The sequence below is a fragment of the Aptenodytes patagonicus genome, chromosome 14 (genome assembly GCF_965638725.1).
Source record: "Aptenodytes patagonicus chromosome 14, bAptPat1.pri.cur, whole genome shotgun sequence".
Classification (NCBI taxonomy): domain Eukaryota; kingdom Metazoa; phylum Chordata; class Aves; order Sphenisciformes; family Spheniscidae; genus Aptenodytes; species Aptenodytes patagonicus.
Window position 1 is genome coordinate 16,150,352 of NC_134962.1, and position 14,957 is coordinate 16,165,308.

The 14,957-nt window shown below is 50.0% G+C and overlaps 1 protein-coding gene across 7 annotated transcripts in view; it reads left to right on the plus strand.

Moving 5' to 3' along the window:
* The window catches only part of RALY (RALY heterogeneous nuclear ribonucleoprotein), a 168,102-nt gene that overhangs the window by 149,119 nt on the left and 4,026 nt on the right, over positions 1 to 14,957 (plus strand). For 6 of the 7 annotated variants that reach the window (XM_076351952.1, XM_076351949.1, XM_076351946.1 and 3 more), the window contains 5 exons: positions 1,725 to 1,797; positions 9,674 to 9,721; positions 9,985 to 10,145; positions 10,819 to 10,932; positions 11,451 to 11,552. In XM_076351952.1, the coding sequence (XP_076208067.1) occupies positions 1,725 to 1,797; positions 9,674 to 9,721; positions 9,985 to 10,145; positions 10,819 to 10,932; positions 11,451 to 11,552 (498 nt within the window). Of the gene's footprint in view, positions 1 to 1,724; positions 1,798 to 9,673; positions 9,722 to 9,984; positions 10,146 to 10,818; positions 10,933 to 11,450; positions 11,597 to 14,957 lie in introns of all 7 variants that reach the window. The other variant, XM_076351954.1, reaches the window with a different exon arrangement.

Below are 14,957 nucleotides of genomic sequence, written 5' to 3' on the forward strand. Positions count from 1 at the left end.
ACCAAGGAAGCATTTATTCCTCTCTTCCTTTACAGCAAACAGCATTGCCAGAAGCATTGTGTTGCTCAACAGACTCAGAAAGGCAACTGCATGTGTAATGTTCACACTGGCAGCAGTTGTCCACCGACCTGTCCTATGGCCATGCACGTCCTTGCTAGCGTTCAGGCTCAACACTCTTCTGCATTCCCCTTAGCAGTTGACTGTGGGAGGATGGTGGGTGAAAGGCAGCAGAGAAAACACACGTTCTGATCTGAATGTGCCTCCAGAGGAACGTTCAATGTAGTGTCTGAGCGACACCCTAATACCACACTCGTTAGCAACCTTATAAATAGGCTAAGCTTCTCTTGCTAGACCCTAAAAGGCAGTCTGAGGACATTTGGGCAGTGGGAGCATGTCCGTGTCCCACGTGTGCAGCCTGTACTCCTGCTCAGGTTGTTTCAGCAGTGCTGCAGCTTCCTTGTGCTTCTGAAGATCATTTTCTTGGTTAATAATGAAGTCGGCACCCTGTTCACTTTGGATCACTTTGCAAGCTCTTTATTTTGATAGTGAGCAGACTGGCCTGTCCACATTTCTCCATAAAGTCCCTTCATGCAGCATGAAAAAAGCAACGATTAGTAAGCTTAAACCTGCTGAGTTTCATGGCATATCCTGCAAGTCTTGAAGAGGTGAGAACTTCAGTACCCCAGCTGGCAGTCACAGATCCACAAACCCTGCGCCCCAGATGGAGACCTTCAAATCCACCTGCACCTCAGAGGCTGTAACTGGGCTTAGCACGAGGATCTGCCCCAATGCTGTGGGGCAGCCCCTGTCCAGCCCAGTGCAAATGGTGCTTTTGGTCTATGTAAGGAAGGCCTGTCTTGCTTGGCTCAGATATGGCATGCCCAGAGGTCTGACACCTATTTAGACAGAAAGGGCCTGAAGAACAGAAAAAGCTTAGGGCTGACTGGTGAAGCCAGCAGGGAATTTGCTCACTCCTGGGCCAAGAAACGAAGAGGGGGTGAGGCCTCGTGCTCCCAGCAGCTCATCTCTCTGCAGTTCTGGGGCCACACTCAGCGTTAGATTGACAGACTCTCGGCAGCCTCCATGAAATTGGCTGTATCACTTTATTCTCATGACAAAAGCACGTTTGGCACTGAGTCTGAGGAGAGAAATTTCCTCGGCGGATTAGAAGAGCTCATTCTCACCTCCCCTGGTAGAAGATGCTCCTCCGAGGTCAGCTGGGGTGGCTGCAGGCGTGTGCCTGCACCCCATGCAGCTTTTAATGCAGCCCAGTCCACAGTGATGCCTGGCTGGCTCATGCTTAGCATTCATTTTTGTTCTAGAAGGAGCAAGGGATAAATTGTTAGCAGTTAGCAGCGTGCAGCAGTTTTATATTTTGTCCATGCCTTATCATTACAGCACCGAGTTCTCCTGAGAAGCCTGTCCTGAATTTGGGGGGGGGGGGTTAGACCATGTGCAGGGCATTGACTTCAAAAATAAATGGTTAGTAGCTTTGTAAAGGAAAAGGAAGAGGCTTGCCAAGTGCAAGAATGTATTTGCCTTCTTGTGGAGGTCTAGCAGGGCCCCAGACATGCTAAAAGCAGGTGGAGATGTGGTGGGAGGTGTGGAGGAGTTTGTTTCTGCTGGTGGCAGGGCTGTGCACAGCCTCCCTTACTCCGTGGTCGGATACAGCTCCCAGTGAGCGTGGACGTGCCGTGTCATAGCTGCATGTCTGTTCATTGCAGATATCAACATGGCTGGAGAACCTAAACCCAACAGACCTAAAGGGCTGAAGAGAGCAGCCTCCGCATTGTACAGGTAGGTCTCCACCATGCCATCTCCTTGCGGTGAAGTCTCCGGGCTGGTATTTGCCTTCCGGCTGGGGCTGATTTTTGCACACCCCCTCGGCTGCTGGCCCGAGCTCCCTGGCCCCTACCCCAGGCAGTCCTGGGCCGCTGCTGCACGTTCAGATCTTCTCCTCCCATGGTCTTCTTGGCCTTTGCAGTGCCCCTTGGTGGTAGTCCGCAGGGAGGAGAGCCAGCAAGAGGCGTCAGCGGCAGACCCAAGGTTAGCCAACGCCCATGGCACTGTGGGACTCTGCCTGGGCATGGTCCAACCTGTGAATGGTGTTGGACCTGGAGGTAGTTGGAGAAAAGCGGGCAGTACCTGCTTTAACCACATCAGAGGTCTTGAAAGAGGTGTAACAAGAGGAGCGCGCCCCTCCAGCTGGGGAGTAGGAGTGGGGCACAGTGGCATATGTTGGGTGTTGGGGGAGAACAGGGAACAGGGATAATTTAGGGAACGACACTGGAGAAAGGGGCAAGAGAATAATGACAGGGAAAGGGAGAGAAGAAAGGAAGAAAGTGGGAAGGCCTTGAGGCAACAGATGGAGGTGACCAAGGAGGTGGCCGGGGGAATCCCCACGAGAGCCTGTGCTGCAGAGCAGTGACCAAGGGATCAAGGGAACAGGAGGGACAAGTGGGACATGAAGTAGGTTTGTGGGAGTTGTAGGGTGTTAGAGATGTCAGAGTGAGCCTTCAATGCCACTGTTGCCCCCTCTAGAGAGTTTATCAAGATTTTCACAAGAAGTGAAGATTTTCCTTTAAGCCCCAGAGTCTGGAGTCGTGGGAATATGGGAGAAACTCATTAAGTTCTTGCTCCTGAGGTTGCAGAAGGGAAAACTTGAAAAGGTATTTGGAGAGTACCCTGCAGATTTCAAGAACCCAAAAGCAAATAACAAGATCCCAAAATGTGTTTTATTTATAAATTCTTATTGTTTTTACGCCAGTCTTATGGTATGGAGACTGGGGCACTGAGTCAGGATTTAGAAGGTGTGATGTTAGGAAGAAAAGACTAAAATCAGTATCAGGGTTATAGGTGGGTGTAATAAAAAAGGAACACCAGTGTGCTACGAAATGGCAAACCTCAGTGGTGGCAACGCTCTTCTGGCATAGGCAAACCCACCAGAGCTTCAGCAACCCTTCCACCACCACCCCCAAGGCGTCTGTTGAGACCTTCCCCAAGTTTCTCAGCTGAGCTCTTCCTTTGCAGCTTTCACCAGGCAAATTTGTCCTCCCACCTTGGGCCAGCTTGGTCCTTCACCAGAACTTGGCCCTCTGGATTCACAGGGGATGCCAGTTGAGGGGAACTGGACTCTCTGTGCATTACCCATGCTGATGTATGGAAATAGAGATGACACAAATCTTTCTATTTAGCTGCACGTATACTACTTACATGGTGCTGGTAGCCATAATGCAAATCAATTCATTCCATACATCTTGCAATAAAGAGCATTTCATTTACTCTTTGTCCGTGCCTTGACTGCTAATCCATTTCTGTTGAAATGACCAATATTTCAGACTTCCAGGCTGCCATGTAGATGAAGAGAGAGCAAACGAGAGATGTTTGTTTCCTCCCACAAATATGGATATGCTAAAATATGGGCCAGAGAACTACACTGCTCTGAGCTTCAGCAATATTTCATCCCAGATTGGTGACAGATTTAAACTTTGCCATCTGGACTAGCGGAACTTACGATATCTCACAGAAAGTAGGGAATCCAGGTTTGCAGTGAGCTGTGGTTATAGCTTCCCTAACCATCATAAATTTTTCTAAATGTTAGACCTCAAAACTCACAGCACTATAATTTATAGAAATGCTGTGTTAAACACATAAGATTATTTTTTCAAAGGTTGGGTTTTACTTTGCCTCACTCCAAGTCTGTATGAGAGGGGGGAAGGGAAGGGAAGGGAAGGGAAGGGAAGGGAAGGGAAGGGAAGGGAAGGGAAGGGAAGGGAAGGGAAGGGAAGGGAAGGGAAGGGAAGGGAAGGGAAGGGAAGGGAAGGGAAGGGAAGGGAAGGGAAGGGAAGGGAAGGGAAGGGAAGGGAAGGGAAGGGAAGGGAAGGGAAGGGAAGGGAAGGGAAGGGAAGGGAAGGGGAAAGAAAATCTCATTTTGGACATAGAGGAAGCAACAATCTTGACAGTCTTACTTGATCCACCAGCCTGGGGGGGTTACCTGGGTGTTTAATAGAAATCCTTTGGGATGTAGCCTCCCATCTGCCTCCAATAGGTAAACATACACCCAGGTTCGTGCCATCATAAATTTTCTCAGGTGTCTCCACAACAGCGACCTTCAGTTAATATAAAATCTGTCATCACTGCTCTCCCCCGATCTCTACAGACCTTCAGGGCCTCCCTCCCTCTGCCTCTGGCATTTGCCAGAGCATCCCTTTGCACACGGAAAGTCCCCTGGGTGCTCCTGCCTGGCACCCCGGCCACCGCTGCCGAATGCAGACTTGTATTTTGACCGTGTCCCCCAGGTATTCACATACTGTGTCTCAAAACCTTTTGCCTTCTGGCAATACTTCTTTTGCCTGCATAGTGAATGTCTGGACAGGATTTCCTAGGGCACTTTGGGCCACGTTCAGGTCAGTGCCAGTGATCCTGCTGTGCTGTGGGTTGGCTGCTTGTTGCTGTGGGCTGGGAAGGGAAGGTGGCTCTGCCCCAGGGCAGTGGGGTCTGCCAGTGCTGCACTTGACCTTTGGAGGCACAATTCTATGCCCTTCCCTGTAATGCTGGTGATAGTGTTGCTCTGTAGCCAAAAGGACAGTGAGGACAACCTAAGCAAGAACTGCAAGAGCAGAGAGAGTGTCTGGCAGCTCAGCGGCCCAAGGAACTGTCTCTGAAATGGTGACAGACAAACCACCGCTGACTTATTTTCACAGTCTACAGATGCAGGTGGATGATGTCCTTCCAGCTCAGCTGGCATTCGCATCCCTTGTTATACCCATTACAATCCCAGCAGAAAGCTGGTGTCAACCCATCTCCAAACAGATCCACTCCTCCCACGTCTCGGCAGCGGTGCTGGGAGCAATGACACCCCGGCAAGCCCTAGTGGCAAATCCACACAGACAGGGCTGAGAAACAACCACAGGGCAAAGGAGGAGGCGAGCAATGGTACCCAAACCCAGCAGACCCAACACTGGCAGCAAGGATGTGCACGCTGTCCCAGCCTACAGCAGCCCCTCCGCAGCCCCGGTGTCTTGGAAATGCCGGGCTGCCTTCCCACTTTTCTGTCCTGGCTTCCCGCTACCTTGGCTATTTGCAGGAGGAAGGAATCTCACACCAGATACACAAGATCTTAAAAGCTCACTATTTGATCAATGCCAGATTTTCCAAGTAGCTTCCCAGTGAGTTTTATTTCTACTGCTGCAATAATTAAGGTTGTGCAACCATTAGTAGAAGGATATGAGCTGAGCACGACGTGTCACTTGTGATTATCGGTGCGGGGCTGTCAGCCAGTAATTAAAAGCACAGCCGCTCAAATGTACATTTGCTATTCAGGTACACGCTCAGAAATGGCACCACAAATGTAATATAAAGGCAGCACATACAAACAATTGCCCTTCAATTATGAATATTTGGATTTTGAACCTTTGTGAGTCATTAATAAATGTTATTTAATTACTAAAGAAAAGCAAAGCAGAAGAAATGCATCAGGAGGTGGATGCATTGTGTTACTTGACACAGCCTTACAGCCTTCTGCTGCCTCTCACTCTGATTGTCCCTGCTTTATTTTGAAAGGGCGCAGTGTCACCAACTGATTGAAAAACGGCAAAAATTATTCCTGTACACAAAGGAAGCCCTGCCAGGTCACTGAAAAATGATCCATCAGTCTCAGGAAGCTTTATCCTACGTGCAGTGAAATTTTCAGGCACACAATGTCCAGATAAATCACCCCCGCTAAGGCACTCACTTTTTACTAGCTTTTTTTCTGCATTCGTGTTGGAAGACCTGCCTTTTGCTCAGCGCCTGACTTCCAAGGATGCTGGTAAAAGCATCCAGCCACTGCCTCCCTGGCATCATCTGTAAAGCCATGACCTGACTGGCACGTTATAGCAGGGTCATACAGTCACAGACTTCCGAAAAATCCCTTATTTCAGCCTGCTGCCTTCATTGAGGGCTGTCTCATGGTTAGCAGTTGTTGAAAGCGGTACTGCCAGAGGCTGAGATCAGAGTATTTGCCATCCTGCACCACACTGAGTCTGAGGGTGGATTCATCTCACGCGAGTTCAGCCCTCTATGCTGTCAAGGCTTTTATGTGGTCTGGTTGTCTGGACTCCCTTTATGCTTGCTGGATAAAAAAACAGTTCTTCACCTGACCGTATTTTAGATGTCTGCCTTTGGATGTGATGTACCATGACCTGGAACTGCCTCTTTCCCCCCTGGCTTGGATTTATCTCTTTACGTTCCCAGTATCTGAAGTCAAGTGAGATGAATCCCACTGTTTCGGGGAAGTCAGGACCAGCTCCCCAGGATGATTATGCCCCTAATTCCTTTTGAAATGGGTGGAAGTGTCTCTAATCCCCTGAGGATTTGGGGCCAGGGCAGGAGTACCCCCCTCACCCCCTTGCTTTTCACCCACAAATATTAGTAGATGCTCTTGGACCCACTGCCCTGCAGATCAGGCATGTTGTAAGCCAACTCCACTGCATCTGTAAACAAGCTGCAAAACTGGGCCAGTAGTGATTTCCACCAGAATAACACAAGGCTGCCCATCTTTGCTCACACATTCCCTACTGCAAATAGCGTAATAACGTTTACAGTGTTTATTAGCCACTTCATATACCAAACTGCTGTTTTGACTAGTCTTGAAAAAGGCTGAGGACTTCACCTGGAGTTTTAGGCTTCTCCATCCTTCTCCAGTCCACACCAGGTTGGATCTACAGGTACTTGAGGCCGGGCTTTGTCCTGTTGGTGCTGTAGCAGAGACCAGGAGTGAGGCGGAGGTGCCCAAACGCTGCAGGGCAGGGTCGGTGATGGAGATGGAGGGTGCCCACCCTGTTCAGGGCTTCATTCCTTGTTCCTAGATGCATAGCTGAGCCCACGGTGTCCACAGCTCTACCAACGGAGCTCCTACCAGGGAGCGAAGGCTTGGAAGAAAAGCCAGCTCAGACCAGGAGTGTGAATAGGGCGAGAAGAAAGGAGTATGGGCGTTTCAAAATTTTGCCAAATGCCCCCAAGCTTTGTGTTGTTTATGAGCAAATGGTCTAAAGCTCCCTCATGGTCTCCAAGCCACAGCGAGCTTCCCAGCAAGAGCAACAGCCCATGGAGGGAGTTTTTGCCGTGAATAAAGACACTGCTTCATCCCATTTGGAGTCCTTGAGCCGCAGGGAGATGTCACTGTCTTCTCTTGCCTGTGGCTACGGAGAACATTGGCTCCAGGGCATTGCTGGATCTAGCCAGAAGCAGTTCACCAGAGCCTGTCAGGATTGACAAATAGTACAAAATTGCAGCAGTTTCGTTTAAGTTGCATCCAAGGAAAAAAACCACAAAAAATGAAGAGGGGGAGTCTGACAGTGTAGGAGCATCCTAGTTCAATTTTCCTTTCAAATTACTTTCTATTTTGATTGTATTCTGTGTTTATTGGATTCAAACAGAACTGGAGTCAAACATCCTTGGTGATCAAAATAGATTGGTGGGCTGAGGGGAGCTATTTTCTTGGAGATTTTCTGTATTTCCAGGTTTCATCCCAGGTTAGAATGAAAATCAAGCTACCAGTCAAAAATCTCCATGAAAATACATTTCCTCGTTCCATACTGCCCATCTCAGCCATATAAACAGGCTGGTTTTATTCCAGCAAGAGCTGATGTGGTAGGAATTACCTTTCCCTTTCAATTCAGAAAAGCACACAAGGGAATAAATACAGATCACACAGTGGTTGGGACAGAAAGCTGCCAGGATATTCCAGGATATTGCCAGAGAAATCTCCTCTGTGAGCCCAGCAGAAACGTTGTCTACAAGTCAGGTCAGAAGGGGAGGATGCCAAGGCTGAAAAGATGTTGAAATTCATCTATGCTGAGACTGTCAGCGAAATGGCTGTCATCATGCTGTTGAATTCGGAAGGCTAATGGCAATAACACCTCCATAGTCACATCTCCCCCTGCTCCGCCATTGCTGCTTGCTCGGCAGTGAAACCCTGCATCCTGGCCAGCCGTGGATGCCGTGGTCAGCAGCAGCTGCTCAGAGATAAGGTCCAGCTTTATAAAATACCTCCTCGCTTGAAGTCACTGTGGCAGTGCATGATGGTGGCAGCAAACCCCAAAAGAGGCAGTAGGTGCAAATGCTGTTTTGTTGTCCTTAACCCCTTGCACCAACTGTCTTTGGCCCCAAAGGAGCCCTTGTGTCTCCAACCATCCAGAGTGTGCTTCAGGTCCCCCCGAGGCATAGGCTGAGTCGCCGCGTGCTGCCACAGGCTTCTGGGGAGCCCAAGCAGCAACCAAGGAGCATGGGAAGAAAAAAAACATTTAAGAAACCAGCCACTTACTGAAACTAAAACATTGGGTGGGAAGCCAAGTGCCATCATAGGCAGGACAGGCGTCCTGGGTCAAGCCTGGAATTACTGGCCAGCCACACGTTCTTCTTGTCACTTCTTGACTAAGATGCAGGACACCAAATTTACTCTCAGCTACATACTTGAGCGCTCATCCTTCCCTCTCCCCATGCCCCAGTTTCTCCTGGCTCGGAGTCCTTCCTTCTCCCCATCACTTTCTCTTTCTTCCCATTAGATTTTCTTGTTTTTTATAAGCCACTTCAAACGGTTTCACGATGCAGGACAGACTCTTTGCTTTCAAGGGCTGCAATAACCATTCTCTTTGTTCAGAGCAGAGAGGAGGGAACGTCAGCATAACTTCTTATTTAACCAGCATTAATTCAGACAGCAGCACGCAAGGGAACCAGACACTGTGTTTAGCTGGGGGTAGCTGGTACGTTCAGCAGCATTGCTCTTCCCCGCTGCTGAGAGTGTGCCGAGGCATCAGGCAGCACCAGAGCGGATCTTGTCTCTGAAGAGCGGTGACTGCTGTAACCACCTGGTTTGTGTTGCTTTGTGAAAAACCAGCTGCAGCAAGAGAGAAAGCATGTTGCTGGATCTCCAGGGAGTGAGAAATGCATTGCTCCAACTTTGGGTTAAAATGCAGTTCAAGCTTAAAAAAACAATGTGGGCAATGTCTCGCTGGGAGGAGAGAGGTTTAAATATCTTCGATAGCAAAGATGTTAAATTAATAACTATCCCCTTCTCCCTGACTTCTCCCCCAACAATTACATATGGTATGAAAAAAAATTGTACAAGGGTGGCGGCAGGGCAGTGCCCTCCTGACAGAGGCACGGTCCCGCTGTACAAAAGGCAGGACAGGGGGATATCAGCAATGCCATGAGAACAGTTCAGCTGACACTTAGCAGGCACAACCCATTAGCCGTACTTTCAACTTCTCTGCGTGGCTGGCTGGGGATGGAGGGCTGGTCCCCACTCCCCAGACTCAGCCGTCGCTTCAAATGCAGACATCCCCACAGGGTGTTTGCTGACATTTCTCCCCACCCCAGTTTGTAGGTTTTAATCCACCTACACATCTTCTTGCTCCACCTTGAGATAACCAGGTTAACACTCTGCTGCCAACATCACCCTGTCCAGTGCGGTCAGCCCCCCCAGATCTTTCTCCCGGGCTCAGCCCACCTCCCTGCAGACCCTTGCAGCCGGGAGGACAAGTGTGCACGTCCTGCCAGGTGGAAGGACAGGGGCTCCCCTATGGAGGGGGAATAAATAAAGGACCTGGGAGGCTCAGCAGGCAATGAGGGAGTAATAATTATAAATTGCCAGCACTAATTAACCTGTGCCATCCTGACTCTGTCTCTGCAGCGGCTACGACTTCGACTATGACTATTACAGAGACGACTTCTACGACAGGTGAGCAGGGGAGGCATCAGCCAAAGGGGCTTTCTATGGGGCAAGATCTTCCCTGCAGCACAGCTCCTGCCGTGGGGAGTGAGGTGGGGTGCAGGGTGGTCCAGCCCAGCCCAGTGCAGTGGGGTCTGATGGCCAGGCTGTGCCCCGGCTCACCGCCAGCACTGCTTGGACTCCAGTTGTGGCACCCAATCGCCGGCACAGCAGGGCTGGGGGTGCTGCAGGGCTGCTTCAGCCCCCCCCCATCCTTTCCCCCCTCCCTCCAGGCTCTTCGAGTACCGGGGCCGAGTCTCTCCGGTGCCCAGGGTGGTTCCTGTGAAGCGGCCGCGGGTCACCATCCCCCTCGTCCGGCGCGTGAAGGCGACGCTCCCCGTCAAGCTCTTCGCCAGATCGGCTGCCATTGCCAACAGCTCAGCCAAGTTGAAGCGTGAGTATGTGCGTGGGTGCAGCAGGACGGTGTGGAGACTGGTGTGCATATGGGCCTCCCATCCCCAGGCATTCACCCACAGGGCCAGATGCTCCCAGGGAAAACCTTAAAAAAACCAAAACATCTGGAAACAACAGACAAAGCAAGGGCCTTTCAGAAGCCTGCAGGCTGCGAATGCGGCAGGGGAAGGTGCATGTACAACCTCAGCATGCCAAAGCCTGGTGTCAGCCTCCACAACATGCCCAGACAATGGACACACAGGCTTTTTTGGGTGTATACGACCATCTGCAGCCCCCCAGCTTTCCCTGCCGGTGCCGTAACAGGCAGCAGGGCAGCGAGGGCTGGCAGTGGAGGAGGGCGTGTTGCTGCTCCATGCAAAGCCAGCCTCTCCTCGCCTGCCCACCAAGCCCCTGTTAGCTGTGCAGGATACCCTGCACACCACTCACCGCGGCTCCTTCCAGCATAGACAAGCTCAGATTCGCCGTGCAGTGAGGTGTGAGCATCACCGCACGTTGACCCCAGGGATGCGAGGAGTAAGTTTCTACCGTGGGGTTTCTAGTTGATTTTTTTAACCTGCTCAGCGAGGTGACTTGGGCCAGGCAGAGGGGTGAGGCAGGTGCCTCGGGCGCTCTGCAGGGCACTAAATGCCTTTTTTTCCTTCCTTCCTCCCAAGTGAAGTGCAGTGAGCTGCAAACAATCAAAACTGAGCTGACACAGATCAAATCCAACATTGATGCTCTCCTGGGCCGACTGGAGCAGATCGCTGAAGAACAGAAGATGTCTGCAGGTCAGTTGGGTGCGTGTGGATGCCTCGGGGCTGGTCCGAGAACAGGCAAAGAGTGCAGGGAAGTGCCCTGCAGAGCTGGCCGTGAAACCATCGTGGCTTAGAGCATCCTCCAGGCTCTGATGGTGAAGTGTCGACCCCCAGGTTCCAGGGTGGAATCACAGGCCAAAATTACATGCCAAAATGCCCCAAAGTACAGAATTGGGTTTTTAAATGATGAGATTTTTTTTCTTTTGTCATATAGTTTGTATTTTTTTAGTTTGCTTTCTTATTCTATTCTATTCTGTCTGCCTCCCACACTCACTCCGGTGATGCAGAACAATGACCCACTCTGCCCTTTCCCGGGTTGCTTTCAGGCAGCTTCCTCAAAAATCAGCAAAACTTCCCATTGCAGAGAAAAACCCTAGATCCATTATTCACCTACCAACTGAATTTGGGGGCCCACCAGATTAGTGTCATCAGGCTCTGGACGTTGCCTCCCCCAGCCCCTGATCCTGGTGGCTTGGCTCTTGCTCTCACAGAGGTACGGAAGAAGGCGGATGGCAGCAAAAGCGAAATCTCGCAGGAAGACACGGCATCAGAGGCAGAGGTCAACACGGAGGAGCCGCTGAACGGGGACGAGGGTGAGGAAGAGGGTCTCGCACGGGATGAGTGTGAAGATGAACTGGTAAGAGAGTTTGGGTGGTACATCCCTCCAGCCAAAGGAGTTCAGTAATGGACCACGGTTTTACTGGAACTTACTAAATCCCCAGGAGAATAGTTTTTCCTTCCTCAAAAGAAATTGTTGTATTTAAATCCCATGATTGTTCACAGCTTGTTCTTTCAAACTGTTCTGCTGCTTGCAAAAGCATTGACCTAGCAAATGCGTGTGGAGATGCTGAAGAAACATGGTTGGCTCTTGAAATTCGGACCACATTTATCCTTGATTTCACAACTGTTAATTAATGGTCAAAACAAGTTGCTCCGCTCCCAAATAATTCTCAGATGGATTGAAACATATGACAAAGACAGGCCATGTTACATTAACTGCACTTTCCTAACAACGTGCATTTGCAATGCCCTTTCATCTGGACGGACACCGAATGGCATAAACCTAGTTATAAGGTCTGAGCAAGCCGCAGCCGCTGTGCTGTACATCCATAGTGAGGGCAGCACTCGAGCATGGCTGGCCTGATGTCATGCACACATCGGCCCCATTGGTGTTAGTCCTGCCCCGAATAAGGACACTCCCAGTGAACCCAGTGAGCAAATTTTTTGCCTAAAAAGCATCTGGATGGGAGCCCTGTTCTTGGGTACTCTGATGGCAAGGGTAATACAGGGCACTGTATTACCACTGGCAGCACTGTCATTTATCCCAAATTAAGACTCCTCTGAGAACAGGAACAGCTCCAGACCCAGGAAAAGGGCAACAGGGTGCTGGGGTGGAAGGACAGCCCTGCTTGCTGCCTCTTGCCCAGGACCACAGCCCTGGGAAGCTGGGCTAGCTGGCACAGCTCTCCCGCAGAGGCTTGGGGCATGTCAGGGCAGCCTCTGAGCCTGTACTGAGTGTCTCCTGCAACAGCTCCGCTCCTTCCCCACCCCGGCACTGGTGGCAGCAGAAGTGAGGATGAAGCTCAGCATCCCTTTCTTCTTCCTTACCCCTGGGGTGACCGCACCGCATTGCACATGTGTGGCACTCTTCGTATGGCTAAAAAGCTCCTCTAACTCAAAACACTTCCCAGCTTGCTTGTACTCTTCTACTCTGCCCCACCTTAGTCATGATGGATGAGGGATCTGAACAGAGTCTTTCAGCTGTTTCGGTTTCTGGGGCCTCATAGCTGAAGTCCATGACTCCTGCTAAATCTAAGAAGAGGTGATTAAGGGGAGACATCATAACAGATGCTATAAAGAAGAAAGGCAAAAGCTGGCCTCCATCTCTGTGTCAATTAGGATAAGGAAGGCCAGGTTTGAATTACATCAAGGGAAACAGATGGTAGAAATTAGGGGGAAACTTGCTGATGCTAATGATGATAAAGCAGCACACAGCCTGTCAACAAAAAAAAATGTGGACTTTTCTGCCATTAGTGTGATAAGAAAACAGAGTGGACAGACATCTGCTGGCAATGATTTAAGAAGGGCTGGTCTTCATTAAGAGTAGATGAACAAGATGACTGTTTCAGCTTTCTTCCACCTCTATTCTCTGTGGCTCTCTGGTCCTAAAGTGGCATTGAGATCAGAAATATTTTACTGCCAACATCAGACAGGCTCACATGTGCTCAGCATAGGGCAGGTTAATGTGTGTAGTTCGTCTGCAGGGATCTTAAACACTGCAAGGCGACTCACAAAAGCCATCCTTTATATTTTGCTCCTGACCTTACAACACTGAACAGTTTTGAATTCTTTCCAGTTCCTCGGGAGTGACGCCTTTATCCCACATCTCTTTGGCTTACACACATCAGTGTAGCCTTCACCACCTGCTGTCCATGGACATGGTGCCCACACCAGTCCCTAAAAACATTATCTACCCTTGGCTCTGAGGGGCAGTGGTGTCACAGGAGAAGAGTCAGAGGTCACTCAGACAGATCTGATCTAGTAGTTAGTTTATTGAGTTCTAATCAGTAAATTTAGGTATGTAAAATATTTAATAAGTACAGTTGGACTGGTGGTCAATACTCTACTATTTACTACACTTAAAGTTAGTATGGGATACAAAGATTATCATGTAAGCTTACGATACTTATCTTAAATGTTACATGCATGCAAAAAAATGTCATTTACCAACCCATCGATGCCTGGTGTCAGGTAAGGGATCTCTCAGCCTCAAGGGGTAACCTGGAGAGGCTTCCCTACTCAAGGGGAGATCACTGCCGCTCAGCCAGCTGCTACGGAGGGAGAGCCCAACGGGCCCTGATGGCTGCAGATATTTATAGCGTAATGTGTTTGATTCATAGTCACATTTGCTGCTGTGTTCGTGCAGTTTCAGCCGCTTATCAGCCCTATCTCCAGCCAAACTGTTTTTTTTTGGTTTTGGTGCTGGGTTCTCACTGATAGCCTCACACAATAGGATTAACTTTGTTTAGGCCTACTTGCTAAGCTTCTGCCTGGACCAAAGTCCAGTTAGTTCAAACAGGAGGAATGCATCCATCACAAGTGGGAAAGACATAGTTTATGCAAGGCAGGAACCAGACCTGCCAATACTTGGGCATTACCCAGCACAGAGACTTCCCTGCCATGAACCTCTTCCCAATGGTGACAAGTGGGGAAGATCCAATTGGACTTGGGTCTAGGTCCCACCTATACCCTGTAGACAACTGTAGGATGTCTCCTGGGGACCAGCAGGCCTGAGCATCCCTGTTTGTAGGGGAGTTCACTGAACCAGAGCTCATGTGAAAATACTACGGGTAAGCAGAGTGGTGCTTCACAGTGGTGTTAGCCCCAGCTGGGTGAGGGGGAGCATTTTAGACCCCAAGGGAGTCAGGCACACAATTCCCATTGAAAGTCAATGGAAGCTGGGCAAATACTTCCTTTCAGCCCCACTTCCAGCGCAAAGTTGGCTGCCCTGGTTTTGTGCACAAATCTCTGCTTGGCCTTGGTGAAGTTTCCAACATCACCTGAAGAAATCAAGTTCAAAAACATGCTGCAGCCAACAGGCAGAAGGACGAAGGGGTGGTTTTTTTTTTTTTCTTTTCCATGTGTTTTATCACTAGGTCCCTTGGTCTCCTGCCCCCCATTGAGCAGTGAGCTTACACTTTCCTTAGCCTTCCTTTTGCTGCTGGTGTACCTATAGATGCTCTTCTAACTCCATCACTGCACACTGGAGGGATGGCTCTATATTCCTCCTGGGTGGCTCAGCTCTGCTTTCCATTTTCTAGGTTCTGCCTTTTCGTGTAGGAAAACACTCGGTTGGGAGCTTGCTGTTCATCCATGCTGGCCTCCTGCCACACCTGCCTGACTGCAATCAGAACGGGCCATTCTTGTGCTTCAAGGCGGGTGTCCTTGAAGGTTACGCAGATGCCCTGGCCTCCTTGGCCTCCGGAGCAGTCTCCCAT